The following is a 16,212-nucleotide window of genomic DNA, read 5'->3' as shown; positions in this document are numbered from 1 at the left end:
CTTACTTCTTGAAAACATTCTGAGGATTCCTTTTATTTAAACTATCAATTATATATATCCCAAATAAAAATATTTTATTATAAGATAGCCATTATTCAAATTATAAACTATAATTAAGAAATTACCTTCTCTGCAGTTTGAAAATACTGTTTTACAAGGTCTTCTACCCTTAAAGTTGTTCCTTCTGAAGGTTTGGTAATGAACTTCCCCAAGTTGATCTCCTCTCCTAGAAAAAAGAAGTCCATAAAAAAAAAAAAAGCAGCTTCTATTATAATGGAAAGTGCCCAAACTCACTGTAGGTTGCTGTCAGTAGAGGGGGTATGGCCAAACTTTATCAACTGTCAGCTTGCTCAAAGTGGTAAATTTTGAGGCAAAAAAACATGGCATTTTTGCTAATAGCCACGGTATTTTCCCTAAAGTCTGTATTTGTTTTCCATAGCTCAAAATAGTATATCTCTTGCAACTATTCTCACATGGTAGTCCACAGTCCCCAAACCATTTCAGGGGAGCTCAAGGTGAAAACTATTTTAATAATAATACTAAGACGTTATTTATTTTTTTCACTATAGTGACATCTTCACTGACAACACAAAAGCAGTCGTGGGTAAAACTGCCAGTGTTTTGGGATGAGTCAAAGTAGCTCAGAACTCTACTAACAGTTACAACTACATACAGTTCAAAACAAAACAAAAACAGCCAATTTCACTTTAGAATGTCCTTGACGAAACTCAAAATTATTAATTTAATTAAATCTCAGCTCTGAAGTACATATCTTTTTAATATTCTGTGACATAAATAGGATGTATGTTTAAAGCACTTCACTTCTGCTGCATCTCAAGCAGGATGGCTGTCCCAAAAACTGCAGGTGAAGAATGAAAGGGGTACTAGGTAGGACATCAGGAAGCACAGGGCCCAGTACCTACTCTGCTGATAAGCTTTGTCAGGGAAACAAATAACTATATAGCAAGTGTTGGACCTGGTGTTGAAAGCGCAATAATAAAAAGATAGGATCCCTGGCCAGAAGAACAAATCGACACAAGGTGGTAAGTACTACAACAGAGGTAAGAACAGAGGATATGACATAGAGAGAAGAAACAAACTAATTCTGCTTAAAGAAGGTTAAGAACAATGTGCAGCTACCCAATGCAGCTATTATTTGAGTCAAGCCTTGCAGAATGAGTAAGATTCACTAAGGGAAAAAAAAGAAAAAGAAAATCTATTTTAGGCAGAGGAAAAAGTACATGTAACAACCTAGAGGATAAAGAAGCACAAATTCAGTATGCCTCTCGCAAAATGATAAGAACAAATAAACAGAAATCTTTTTTGAACATCAAGATGGCAGAATTAATATAACTTCATAAATATGATTACTACATTTTATTATACCTGACACTATGTTCAGATTGTTTACATAGAGTATATCAACTAAGCCTTGCAACAGTCCTATGAGGCAGACACAGTTATTATCCTGATTTTATAGACATCAGACAGGTAAAGTAATTTACAAAATGTAGCACATGTATTTTAGTAGAGCTAGTCAAAACAACAAAAATGCATTTAATAAAACATTCAATGGGGTTGTTGTTTCAATTGAGCAATTTATGGTTAAACAAAAAAGCAATCATTAGAACAAAACTGACTATAAATGAAACTCAAGCAATATAAGGTATTAGTTCTATATTCCATTCTTATAAATGCTACACCCATAAAATTTCAAGGAATTGATAAAGATGGACAATTGAAGTAAAGCACTATCAATAACTAATTAAAATTCATGGCACGAAAATATAATTCTTTGATACAAATTTTCTCCCTAAAATAGTATCCTATGAGCTCCATTTAAATATCTAAATGACTATTTCAGGTTGAATTAACAGCACACACAATTTTGATCACAATCTGACACTGAAAATAGAAGCCCATTAAAACTGAGTTAATAAGAACCTAGGTAGCTTACTTATAAACAAGGGCCATATTTTCCCATGAAAATTTTGACTCAATTTCTCTAAGGAAAATAGCTTCTCTATTTAACATGATAATATTTATTATGAAGAAACACTACCTTTGACCATGAATAACTTGGGGGGAAGGGGAGCTGACCCAACGCACAGTTGAAAATCTGTGTACAGTTTTTAACTCCCCAAAAACTTTACTAATTGCCTACTGTGGACTGGAAATCTTACCAGTAACATAAATATGTATTATATACGGTACTCTTACAATAAAGCAAACTACTGAAAATATAATGCTACTAAGAAAAGCAGAAGAGAAAGTACATATACAGTATTGTAAATATTAGTTGAAAAAAACTCCACAAATGAATGAACCTGTGCAGTTCAAACCCATGTTGTTCAAGGGTCAACTATTTCGGTCAGATGACCTGCTTTAATAAATGCTAAAATATGGGCAATTCGTTTTTACAAAATTATTAATGGAAACTAATTACCTTATCATCAGAACTATCAAACTGTGGGCCACCTCCTATTTCAAAAGACCAGTGTCCTTCTAAATCACTGAGCACCCTAAAGCTGAAGTACTTAATACAAAATCTGAGAATATGTTCTCTGAACATGAATAATATATAATAATATTTATTTTGAGCAGTAAATCTGTAAGGTCTGTGTGTTGGTACTCAGCAGCACTGTTTAAAAAAACAACGTCTGCAGAGAAAGCCTTCCTTTTCTTTTGGTTATCCACACAAGTTTAAAAATGACTGGTATCTAATTTTTAGAAGACAAGAAAGGTAATTTTCAACTATCAGTTTATTTGTCTAAGAAATCAGAAAGAATCACACTAAAACATTTTCCATTATTATTCTTCTTTTCTTAAAGACTGATTTACATAAGCTCTGAAAGAGCATTTTTTAATTTGTAAAATTAACCAGCTTACCTGTGTTTTCCTTTTGTTCTCTACGCCTGAAAAAATGAATAACATCTTTTGGATTAGCTACTCGATCCACAAATTTCTGGCTAAAGCGAAGAACATTGAAAGGTTCAAAACCTCCACTATAGTCCACCTGGAAATACAGAATAAGATATTTCGGTATTTAGGTTTATGCTCACACTTTTAACTTAATAAACTAATGTTTTACAGTTCATTTTAAAGATCCTGATGGTGTTATGCCATTTATTCTACTGCAAAAATAAAGCTTCAAAAGTTTATAAGCTTATGCAAAACACTTTGTTCAATGGAATCAAGATACAGCAAGAATTCTCATAATGTTGGGATAATTACATCTCCCCATGAAAACACTAGCAGTGACTGCTGTGGCTGGATGGCTCAGTTGGTTGGAGTGTCATCCCTTACACCAAAAGGTTTCGGGTTAGATGACCAGCCAGGGTGCTTATGGGAGGCAACCAATCGATGTTTCTCTCTCACACTGATGTTTCTCTCTCTCTCTTTAAAATCAATAAAAACATATCCTTAGGTTAAGATAATGAGAAAAAAAAAAAAACCACTAGTAGTCTAGGCACCAGGAGTAACATCTGAAAAGGAGGTGGAATTTTTAAACAGATTTTTAAACTTCCAAAACAGAAAGAAAATTCTCCACCAAAATATAATGCTGGCCCTAGATGCATTAGTTAATTGGGTCTATCTTCTTAGGTATATCCTCTTACTCTAGACAATAAAAAATGCTAAGAAAATCCACATAGAAAAATAATCAAATCTGTGAGCTTTGAGAAATGATTACCCTTCAAAATACAGAATCTATTTAGAACTAACAATTGCTCCCAAAGTAGTCTCTTTTTAAAGAAGTCCAGAGTGGTACAAAGAAAAATACTACATTTCTTTCTAAGAGATAGCTGACATTTGAACAAAGTGGAGGTTAGGGTCACCAACCATCCACGCAGTTGAAAATTCCACATATAACTGTTAACTCCCCCTCAAATTATAGCCTACTGTTGACCAGAAGACTTACTGATAACATACACAATTGATTAATACATATTTTTATGTTATATGCATTATATACTATAGTCTTACAATAAAGCTAGAGAAAATAAAATATTAGAAAAATCATAAGAAAAAAATATATCTACAGTATTTAATGAAAAATCCACATATAAGTGGACCCATGCAGTTCAAACCCATTGTTCAAGGGTCAACTGTAAATAATTTTTTTAAACTAGCTGTTCTTAATGTAATGCTCTGGGAACCAGCATTATACCGCAGCACCAGCCTATCCAGACTACTCCCTAACCTCCGTCCAGTCACACTCTTCATCACACTCAGCTCGAGCTGACTTCAGTTCATACACTTGCTATCTAATGTGTCTCACAGTTCCACCTCCCATAAGCTCCACAGTTCAACACTTCGTGTGTATTATCATCCCTGTGTCCCCAGCACAAAGGACAGAAAGTCTTCAATGAATATTGGTCCACTGAATCAATGAATTAATGAAGGGCCTCTGGTTGATATAATATATACTTACATGGAAATATCTATTCATTTGTTTCACAAATAAATTAATAATTTACTGTTAGGAAAAGGAATGCCAATTTTCTATTTAAGTCCATTGGTTCTAATGATATCAGGCAGACATAGATAAGAAACATGGGATCTTCTGCCCTGATAAAGAGAACTATGTGGTTCTTCCCAAGCAACTATGTTTGTGGTACACAGACCATCTCCACAGCTGCCATGTTATTAAACAAAAAGTGAAATGCTCAAGCTACTGGATCTCCCCAAACTCTTCAGACATACTTTATTAAGTGTTCACAATGTGCTAGGCACCCTGCTAAGGGCCAGGGATACAGACATGAATAAAGCATGGTTTTGGTTGTCAAGAAATTCACAAGCTGAGTGGGAAGAGAAACACGTAAACAATCACTACAAGCAGAATGAAGTGTTGCTGTAGTAAGTATGTATAGAGTAAACTGAGGACACAAAGGAAGAAGTAATGACTCTGAATGGAGGTCAAGAAAGGCTTCTTTGAAGAGGGGAAGCTTTAGTGGGTGTTGAAGGAGATATTATGGAAGGAGAGAAGCACATTCCACGCAGTCGGATCATGTGGGCAAAGGGGGGAAAGAGTGAAATAAACTCTGTAATGCTATCCTCTGAAAATCAAGTTCAATTTATCTAAAATAGGACTTACTCAAAAATAAAATAAAATAGGACTTACTCGCAGTCGTATAAGAGGCTTATCTGGCTGTCGAGAATTTCCTAGACGTTCCCGTTCAGCATTTTCAAGCATTTCTTCAATCTCAACATAAAAATAGACATGACTCAGGGGAGGAATATTACTGGCATCCAGTGGATAGAGGTCAGAGAGGATACTGTTAAAATCCTACAATGTACAGAACAAGTTCCTACAACAAAAAATTACCCAGACTAAAATGTTAGTTGTGCTGATGTTGAGAGACCCTGGGTTCCCTGACCCAGGCCAGACCAAGTAATTCATTTTCCATCTCCCAGTCTTCTGAGATTGGGTTCAGGGACAAGTACGTGACTTCATTCAATTGTAACTCTATGCTAGGGTTTATCTGGAGCTACAGGTAAAAAATGATTCTTTCCAGCTGTAAGGATAATGTAAGTCTGTGGGCCACTCTGTGAAAACACCTTCCTTATAGCAAAGTAAGACAGTAACCATCAGAATCCTGGCACAGGGCTGGAAACAGAGAAACCCATCATCTTAATTTGAGTTGCTGAATCTAATCATCTTGAAACCAGCATACCTTTAACCTTTTCAGTTATGTGTTACATGTTGTTGGTAAAGCTGTGACACTGGGCAAATTACTTGATCTAAGGTTCAGTTCCTCTTTTTATAAAACGTGGATGGTAGAATCTACCTGTCCACAGCATCCTTGAGTGGATTAAATATAAAATGTTGTCGATGGTGCCCAGAATATATAAGCAGGCAATGAATATCAGTGATCATTATTATTATCATTATTACTACCTCATGTTTATGAAAATAAAATGCAAAGCAGAAGAGTTAGCACAGAATAAGAACTGAGTTATCAGCACTTAACGTTATTAAGCTGTTAACTTATATATTATTAAGTGCATTCACCCAACTTCAGTAGTGCCTCTAGAACTTCTGCAGAGGTTTAGGAGTAGCAATTGCATGAAAGGGGAGGTACGGGACTTACACTGAAGTTACAAGGTACAAAGCAAGCACATTTTAAGATTTTATTTGGGATAGCTTTTAGGGAGAAAGGGATGCCTAATGGAGATTATTACAGAGGTTAAGGCTCTCCTCATCTATCATAATATCCTTCCATTCGCCAAAGTGGCTGCCTGCTTTCATAAATAAAATATACTTATCAAATCAGAATAAAAAGAGAAAAAAGATTACGTCTATGTTTTTGAGAAGAAGAAAAGGAAATGGGAGAGGGGCTTAGTTAAGATTTCTTCTATGTATAACATTCCTCCATCTGGAAGACTCAAAACAAAATATTTTTGATACAACTAAACTCATTTATTGAACAACAGTGTTTCCTTACAGTCTTCATGAGACTAACAAATATAGCAACTTCCCTCTACTGAAGTATTTAATTCAGTAAATGATCTCTTAATTAAAGCAGATCTCATTGACCTTTATCTTGAAGAATTACCTTCTCCGAACAGAAGCTTTGTATAGCTTGGGTTACTTTAGGATTATCTGGGTTAAAAATGTCTGGATGATTAGCCAGAATAATATCCTCCATAAAAAACTGCCGCACTGTGTGAAGAGGGATTTTCTGCATATTCATCTTCCTCCCTTTAATACGCAGCAAACCGACGTGTCTGAAATGAGGAGGGAAGGGAATGCCTAGTCACCGTGTAAATTTCCTCAGGAAAATGCGCACATCAAAACTAACATACTTCTAAGTTTCTACAAAATCTTTAGAAAATCATACCCTTAAAAAATACTTTCAGTAATTTAATGTTATCATGCAGGAAAAATGTTAAATATTCTTCTTCCTCAGAACAAAATCTACTCTTCCATCATTTTTCCTGCCTGAACAAATATACAACTTCAGTAGAAGACAAACATAACAGTAAGTATAAGATGTTATTAGGACTATAATAGTAGTATATATACTATTACATATATGTGTATTATGTGTGTATATATGTGCACATGCATACATAAAATAAATGAGAACTATGAAGAAAAAAATAGCAAACTTACATTCTACTCCATATTCCTTAAACCTATTATTATCATCTTAATCATCAGAATGTGAGTGGATTAAAGGGTAAAACCACTGTTAGTTAATCACTATTAACTATATTATTGTATAACTCCCCCCCTCAAAGAAATAAAATATGCTATTCTGTTACATTTATAACCAGAAAAATCTCATAAATGGGTTTAGGTGAATTTATTAATGGACATTGTGAAACTAGTAATTATCGATAGCATTCTAACTTGAAATTTAATAAGTAAAAATGTTAGTCTTGAATTTGTCTAGTGAACAGCAAAATCATTAACACCATTGGGATGCTGTCATATTGAAAACACCTTACAATCTGGGAAAATAGCAAGATATCAATGATCTATCTTCATAAATAAATCTATCATACAAATAGCAATAGTACCTTGAAACTATGGGATGATTAGAATATTATAGCAGGAATTTTTTTTTAATTGATTTGGAAAAGATAACAATTACTCACTTCTTCACAGCTTCTCCTGGGGAAAGAGAAGTAACCACTGAACTTCCAGGCTGTGATATGTAAAAGAGTTGTTGTTCATTTCTGATTGGAGCTATTTTACACTCATGTTCATGGCCCCAGATAATAAGATCAAGGAAGCCATCCAAAAATTGTTCTGGAATGAAGTTAGTGTTTCCATGTTTACTCCTATACCAAGATTTTAAAAAATAAATATTATAAATGTTCAGAGATATTTAAAAATTCGTATTAAGTATTCTATACAGATTCTATTTTCTTCTTTCATTAAAGAATTATTACATTCCTTCTATGTGCCCACACTGTGCAAGGGATTGAGAATACAAAGATATTACGTAATTTCTCAAAAAGCTTACAAATTTTCAGAACTCAGACAAGTAGGAAACCCCAAAGAGAACGCAGTCAATCCTACATTTAGATGCAGATCACAAAAGGTTTAGAGAGGAATAACCCTGTCAGAAAAGCATGAGCTCTATCAATAGTAAAACCTGTAGGTTAATCTAATTACACAGAAAAAAAAATCCAGAAAATAAAAGTGAGTTAAGCCTAAACTTTGCAGAATAAAAACAATTCTCTAAATATGCCCAGTCATTTCTTAACATCATCTGTTTTATTCCTTATTATAAAAATGAGAGTAAGAATGTCAATCTTACATAAGAGATAAGAGTTTTCCATATTAAATAAAGTATCATGTGAATAAGTGATTTGCAAACTCTGGTTTCATCTCTAGATTGGTTGTTGTTATTAAAAGATATGTAAAAACCCAAGGTGAGTAAAGGCAAGGAGGAAAAGTTTATCCTAACACTGACTTATATTGTTGGGAATTTAAGTAAAAGTGTTCAAATACTTTGACCTAGCATTCATTTAATGCAAACCAATATTCATTCAACAAACATTTTGATACTAAAGGCACAGCAGTGAACAAAGTCCTTGTTCCAGTGAGGGAAACAAGGAACAATACAAGATATATATGTATATGCATATGGTATACACACACACACACACAATTTTCCAGGTAGTGATAGATGCGACAAAAATAAAAGTGACACGGAAGGGAAATGTCACATTATACATAGTGTGGTCAGGAAAGGCCTCTCTGACAGGTGACAAATGAGCAGAGCACTGAGGTGAGGGATTAGCAGGCAATGGAAGAAAGACCTAGGCAAAGGGACGAGCAGATGGCAAAGGTGCAGAGGTGGGAATGTGCTCAGTGATTTCAAAACAGCAAGGTCAGTGTGGCTGAGCAGAATGAATGCAGGTAAGAGCAAGAAGTGAAATCAGAGCTAGACCATGTACCCAGGAATATTTTTATGTACAAAACATATATCTAGGGTCTAAAACTAAAACCCTAATCCCTTTAGATTCTACCTTAATAACTTCTCAGCTTTGTCCCTTACTTATCAATCTTAATGACATCACTGGTACCATCTCACATGTTTTTATTAAAATGATCACATGGTAAATCTTGCTTCTTCAAATCTCCATTCCTTTCAATCAATCCTGCACCCATCAATAAGATTAAACTTCTTAAAACTACTAACAAAAGAAAACTGACCTAGCTATATGTAATATTCTGGAAAAATACCTGCACACATGCACCAGGGGATGTGTATAAGAATGTTCACAACAAGAAGGTTTTATAAAGCAAAACTCTGGCCCTGGCAGCTTTCGCTCAGTGGTTAGTGTCGGCCCGTGGAGCAAATAAGTCACAAGTTTGATTCCGGGTACCTTGGTTGTGTTTTGTCCCCAGCAGGAGGCAACCAGTTGATGTATCCCACTCACATCAATGTTTCTCTCTCTCTCTCTCTCTCTCTCTCTCTCTCTCTCTCTCTCTCTCTCTCCCGCCCTCCCTCCCTCCCACCCACTCTATCTGAAGATAAATAGAAAAGTATCCTCAGGTGAGGATTAAAAAAAAAAGCAAAAATCTGGAAATAACACAAAACATTCACTAACAGGAGAAAAGTATAACTGTTTACATCAGCAAAGATGAATTACACTTTTAAGTATCAAAATGGTTAAACCTTAGTAATGTAATATTGAACATAATAAGTCAGCTGCAAAATTTACAGCATTACTCCAGTTATACCAAAACAAAATAACTCATTAGAGATGAATATGTAATTAAACAATAAAGAAAACCAATGGGCTGAGTAAATAGAAATGGAAGATTGTGCTTCTCTCTGGGGTATGCAGAAAGAAATGGGGTCAGGAAAGGGCACAGGATAATGTACTGGTAATGCTCTACTTCTTTGCTGAATTTAGGCATATTCATTTTATGGTTATCATTATATCTTATCCATATACCCTAAATATTATTTTATAGGTATGACTATAGATTGAAAACTTTCAAAATGAAGTCACACAAAGCATATCTAAGTTTCACCTGACCCTGCACTGACATCTTTCAAAGAATGAGGAGCACTGTACTCCAACAGGTAAGCCAGGGAACAGATTTGGGGAACCTCAATCCTTGACTCAACAATCTCCACACAATACTTTTACCTGTTCTGATGAATCACAAATAAATTAAACCAGGAGTTCTCATCTTCTTTTGGTCTCAACATTGTTACTTTTTCGTTAAGGAACATTCGATATAGCCTTTCATCTGGAATGGATCCTGAAATGGATGTGACATTTTAAAACTAGTTTTTTACTTGTTTTAAAAAATGAATATGTTTTGATTCTAAATTATGTGCTTCTTTAAGCACTTCATTCTCCTATTAGTGATATATTCAAAATCTTGAATCAGTATTGGCAAATTAGTATGTTCCAGGATCTTGCATGACAAATGCTGAGCAGTTAAATGCATTCAAAGAATGTTTTCCTATCAAACATACATACCTTCAAAATCAGAAAACTGAAATAAAAATCTGAGTTTTCTGTTTAAATTGTTATTTTTTTTAATTAATTTATTTTTGTTATAGATGGTTCTCCTTTTCCCCCATTGACACCCTCCTCCTGATCCCTGCCGCCCCACCCCATCCCCAGCATAATTGTCTATGTACATTAGTTAGGCATACATGCATATAAGTTCTGTGGTAACTCTTCCCTCCCCTAACCCCACTCTTCTTAGGTTTGTCAGTCTCTACCCCACATCCATGTCTCTGGGTCCATTCTGTTCATCAGTTTGTTTTGGTCATTATATTCCACAAATAAGTGAGATCATATGATATCTGTCTTTCTCTGATTGGTTTATTTCACTTTGCATAATATTCTCCAGGTCCCTCCATGTCGTCTTAAAGGATAAGAGATCTTTTTTTCTTACAGCTGCATATAGTATTCCATTGTGTATATGTACACAGCTTTTTTTATCCACTCATCTACTGATGGACACTTGGGCTGTTTCCAGTCTTAACGACTGTAAATAGTGCTGCTATGAACATAGGGGTACATATATTTTTTCTGATTGATATGTCAGGCTTCTTAGAATATATTCCTAGGAGTGGGATCACTGGGTCAAATGGCAGTTCAATTCTTAATTTTTTAAGGAAACACCATATTGTTTTCCACAGTGACTGTACCAGTCTGCATTCCCACCAGCAGTGTACTAGAGTCCTCTTTTCTCTACAACCTCGCCAGCACTTGTTTGATGATTTGTTAATGGCGCCATTCTGGCATTAAAATTTCTATTTAAAGTACTGTTTTTCATTATCCCTCTATCACAAGTACATAGCACTTTTGATCTAACATATACAATATGAAATACACAGAAAAAGGGATGCAATAAAAATAAATATATTTACCACTAATGGTCATATATATTGTGGGTTTTTTTTGTTTTTTTTTTTAATACTATGCCTTTTAATAATTTTTTTTTTTATCCTCACCCGAGGACATTTTCCATTTTTTGTTCAGATAGAGTGGGAGGAACAGAGAGAGAGAGAGAGAAACATCGACATGAAAGGGACACATCGAGTGGCCGCCAACCACACAACCCAACCAGGGCCAGGGACAAACTGCAACCGAGGTACATGCCCTTAGCGGGAACCGAACCCGGGTCTCTCTGGACCACAGGCCGACGCTCTAACCGCTGAGCCAAACCGGCCAGGGCTAATGATTTAATGAATTTTAAATCCTCTGCCCCAAAGAATTAGCTTAGTCTAGTGGAGGAGGTCAACACAAACAAGTAAACATACAAATTACAGTTTTTAAGTATTATGAAAGGAGGAAAAGTCAGGATGCTAAGATGGGGAACATCAGTGAGGGGACGTGGTTGCTACTTTATACAGAGATTAGGGAAGGCCTTGGAGAAAAGCCAACAATGCAGAATTCTAAGAGCTAGAAGAGGCCTAGCTTTTGAAGAGAATTCTGTGGCCAACAGAATACAAGGAGAAACAGAACATACAACTAGAGAGGAAAAGTCAACGCATACAAAGTCCAAAGAAGGTGGATCTATTTACGTCTTGAAGCACTGAGAACACTCACAAAATTTGTAGGTAGGGAAAAATTTGAGGGACAGGAAGGCAGTTTAGCCAGTTGGCAATCAGCTCCAAGACAGCAGGGAGTCTGCAGGCAGAAAAAAAGTGGCAGCAGGGCAGCAGGAGAACAGTGATGGCCCTGCCCACCCCCTTGCCCTGAGGCCCGCAATAGGCTGTGAGAAATCGTGGGACACAGTGACCTCAGGGCATCAGAGAGTAGATGTACCACTCAGAGAAGAGCCTAATGACATGAGGAAATTTGCTAACTATAAAGAGAGTTCTAGAGTATACAGAGAAGGGATGGGGTGAGAGGAGGGGTGAAGGGTAGACAAGAGTCCAATTAAGGAAAACAGAACAGGATGAGATGAAAGTTTGAGAGAAAATGAATGACTGAAAATAATGGGAGGCCTTTAGGCTGAAAGTGAGAGGATCAACCATATTTCTGCAGTTATGAACCCTAACACTGTAGTGATTAAAATACCAGTCGGTGGAGTTTAAGAATATTTCACTTTCTGTTCAATCACTTGCAGAATCAGACATATACCTCAACCTCATTTTTCATATCTCTAGAATATTATTGATGCTTTTCTACTTGTTAGAGAAATTATGAAATGGACAAAGACTATAAGCTCCCTAGAAAAAGTGTTTAAATAAACCATCCATCATAATTTATTACTGTAAAAACATATTCAAAGACAACTGAAGTAAAATAAGATCTTCAAAGGCTTCTATTATACAAAAATCATTCAAAAATCATAAAACCTGTGTTGAGGCAACTGTGTGAAATTTTCCCCCAGTTTCTCTCAGGGTAATTTAAGGCTGATTTAACATGGAATATAATTTTTTAATACTCTACACACAGTAAGCACAAAAAGCTATTGTATCCATAAAACAAATAAAATCTCAAGCTGAACTTAATCCAAGGAAGATACAATAAATAGACTTTACACTCTAAAAATGTCTTTGATCTTTCATTCATATGGAACAAAGCCTAACTTTTATCTGCTGGACACTGAATAAATTCAAGATAGTAAAGTGATAAGGCAAATTTTAAGAGCATTAGAGATGACAGCTCTAGACTAGCACTGTCTAATAAAAATATAATGTGAGTCACTGATGCAGGTCAAATATAGAATTTAAAATTTTCTAGTGGCCACATTAAGTAAAACAAGTAAAAAGAAACAGGTAAAAATAATTTTAATATATTTTATTTAACCCAATATATTAACAAGGTATTTTACATTTTTTCTAAGTCTGAATCTGGTGTGTATTTTACACGTCTAGCATATCTCAGTTCAGACGAGCCACAGTTCAAGTGCTCAGCTTCTATGTGAGGCTAGTGATTACTACACTGGGCAGTGACGCCAGACCTCTCAAAGACTTCCAAGACACCTAGTCTCTAAGTGTAATGTGCAGGATTCTCTAAGTCTAGAAGAAAGAAAAAATGAACAATAAATAGATGTTAAAGAAAAAAGTTTTTTTTCACCAAAACTGCTATTAAAAAACAAGTATCAGGTCTATTGACCCTTATTAAATATTAAAAAATTTCTACCAAAAACCTCCTATGATTTTTACAGTAACTCATAAAGAATATAGATTTGCCTCATTTTCCCCCCAGACAGCAACAAAGTTAACTCCAGAATTTGACTTCCCAGTTGCTTAAACAATTACATATTTATTGACATAAATAATAAAACCATCTTACCTAAGCCATATAGAGCAATTTTTGTGCTTCCTTTTTGAAGCAAAACCGGACTAATGTCTATCTTCTCCACAGACATTGAACGTCCAAAGTGATTTACAAATCCAGCACAACTTAAAATATCCAGGGCACAGAGCGCATCAGCCTACATAACAATATTTTCAAAGAACATTCATGTGTATTTAAAAACAAGTAATCTGCACATCACATTACCTATTAAAGTATATTCTATACACTAGTTACAAAAACAGATTCTATATACCAGTTACAAAAACAGATTAACAGTGTCTTCTCAAAACAAAATTACAATGCTAAAAGTTTTTGCTAACCATATTTTTTTCTGTTAGAAATGACCTGCAATTGGAATCACATGCTAAATGCAAAGTGAACATTTCATCAAAACTTGTGCTGTCTTGGCCACTGGAAAATAAAAACAGGCCATGAAATAAGTGCTCTGTAATATTAAACAGGCCTCTTAAGATTGGGGGTGGGAGGAGGAGGCTAGATAACTAGTGATTTATAATATTCATTACCAGATAAAACAAAAAAGTATTTTCAGTTTAGAACCTCTATTATTATTTCAATATAAACAGGTCATAAGATGACCTAATTTACATTTAAAACTGTTTATGAAACAATTATTTCCCACAGGTGAGATTCTATGAGATAAGAGATATAAGAGCACTTGGTAAACTGTAAAGCATTACACAAATGATAGGTTTGCTTATTCTTACTCCTGGTGATTTATTGTTAATCTCAGCACTAATGAAATAAAAGCATACCTCACACACCAATTATTCCAGATTTTAAAAAATTATCCAAAAAGCAGTATAAAAGCTTGTGTGAATGATAAAGTCTATTTGACTTTTTGACTCTATTTATTTTAGTAAGAACTGCTTTCCACAGACAAACTAAATTGACCATTTCTAAAATTTCAAAAACCTGTAAGAACCCAATAATTACCCCTGTGGGATCATCATGATTGCCATGAACACTAAACACTGGAATCGAAATGTTGAGATTGTCATCTTGGTAGTTCACCCAAGGAAACCTTAAAAAAATTAAAAAAATAAATTTTTAAAGGGAATTGAAGGTTCTGTAAGAGACAGAGGCTGTTTCCCCCAGTATCCTCCTCCAAAAAATAATGCAGTTATAGGCAAACTGGATGATCTAAGTTGGCAAACAACCACAAGTTTGGAGCCTTAAAAAAAAAACAAAAAAAAAAACCATAGGCAACAATTTATTTCAATTCAAGTATATGTCAAAGTACTATTATTTATTAAAGAAAACACTACCATAAATGATGCTTGTGAATTGCATAAAACAGTGGGTTTTCAAAAATTTAAAAGCTACTATTTAAGGTTTTTATTATAAAAAGGGGAGAGCAAGAAACACATCCACTTTTTTTTTTAATCCTCACCTGAGGACATTTTTCCATTTTTTTGTTCAGATAGAGTGGGGGGGGGGGGGGGGAGGAAACATCAACGTGAAAGGGACACATCTAGTGGATGCTCTGCCACCCGCACAACCCAATCAGGGCTGGGGACAAACTGCAACAAAGGTACATACCCTTAGCGGAAACCGAACCCAGGTCTCTCTGGACTGCAGGCTGACGCTCTAACCACTGAGCAAAACCGGGCAGGGACACATCCACTTTTAAATCCAAAAGACCTAAACTAAAAATTCCAGCTCTATCACTTACCACTTATGCATCTTAAAGTCTCCCATCCACTCCTGTTCCTAGTCATCTAGATCCTCTTCTGAGGCAAATGACATTAACAATTCCTAGTGCACCTTTGCAAAATTACATTATACCTGTATAAGCACATAAATATATCTTCTTCCTTCTTACACAAATGACAGCACAATATAGATTACTGCACCTTGCTTTTATCATTTAACATATTTTAGAAATCATTCTGTATCATACTTAAGGAGTTTCCTTGTGCTTTTGTGGCTGGACAGTACTCCGCGTATTGATTACAATGTGTTTAAGTAGCTACCTACCAATGGACATTTAGACCATTTCCAATCTTCTGTTTTACAAATAATACTAGAGTCAGTAATCTTGTACAAAGATGCTCTTATAAGAAGACAGGAAATTATCTAGAAAGAAAAGTTGCTGGGTCAAAGAATACGTGTGAATTTATAAATTTGATAGCTACTGCCAATTTCACTCCATAGAGACTGTACAAATTTAAACCTAATACAATGGCAATGCATGAGAGAGACAGTTTCCCCTTACTCCATAACATAATACTTTATTATCAAGCTTTTAATCTATGCCAGTGGTTCTAAATGCTAGCTGCACATTAGAGTTATCTAGGAAATCTTTTAAGAAATGCCCATGCCCATGACACACTCAATGAGATTAACTGGCCTGAAGACTGGACATTAAGTATTTTTCAAGATTCCTAAGTAACTATAATGTGCACCAGATTGCATATCACTGCTAATCTAATAAGAGAACAA

The 16,212-nt window shown here is 35.1% G+C and overlaps 1 protein-coding gene across 2 annotated transcripts in view; it reads right to left on the bottom strand.

The window, feature by feature from the left end:
• Nucleotides 1–16,212, bottom strand: part of MRE11 (MRE11 homolog, double strand break repair nuclease) — a 64,169-nt gene that overhangs the window by 39,442 nt on the left and 8,515 nt on the right. For both annotated transcript variants that reach the window (XM_036259434.1, XM_036259436.1), the window contains exons 5-12: nucleotides 14,704–14,791; nucleotides 13,744–13,885; nucleotides 10,123–10,237; nucleotides 7,606–7,791; nucleotides 6,558–6,729; nucleotides 5,123–5,203; nucleotides 2,890–3,016; nucleotides 126–226 (exon numbers count right to left, since the gene is read on the bottom strand). In XM_036259434.1, the coding sequence (XP_036115327.1) occupies nucleotides 126–226; nucleotides 2,890–3,016; nucleotides 5,123–5,203; nucleotides 6,558–6,729; nucleotides 7,606–7,791; nucleotides 10,123–10,237; nucleotides 13,744–13,885; nucleotides 14,704–14,791 (1,012 nt within the window). The remainder of the gene's footprint in view (nucleotides 1–125; nucleotides 227–2,889; nucleotides 3,017–5,122; nucleotides 5,204–6,557; nucleotides 6,730–7,605; nucleotides 7,792–10,122; nucleotides 10,238–13,743; nucleotides 13,886–14,703; nucleotides 14,792–16,212) is intronic.

Source organism: Molossus molossus, unplaced genomic scaffold (genome assembly GCF_014108415.1).
Source record: "Molossus molossus isolate mMolMol1 unplaced genomic scaffold, mMolMol1.p scaffold_m16_p_13, whole genome shotgun sequence".
NCBI lineage: Eukaryota > Metazoa > Chordata > Mammalia > Chiroptera > Molossidae > Molossus > Molossus molossus.
This window is presented reverse-complemented; position numbering and strand designations above follow the sequence as displayed.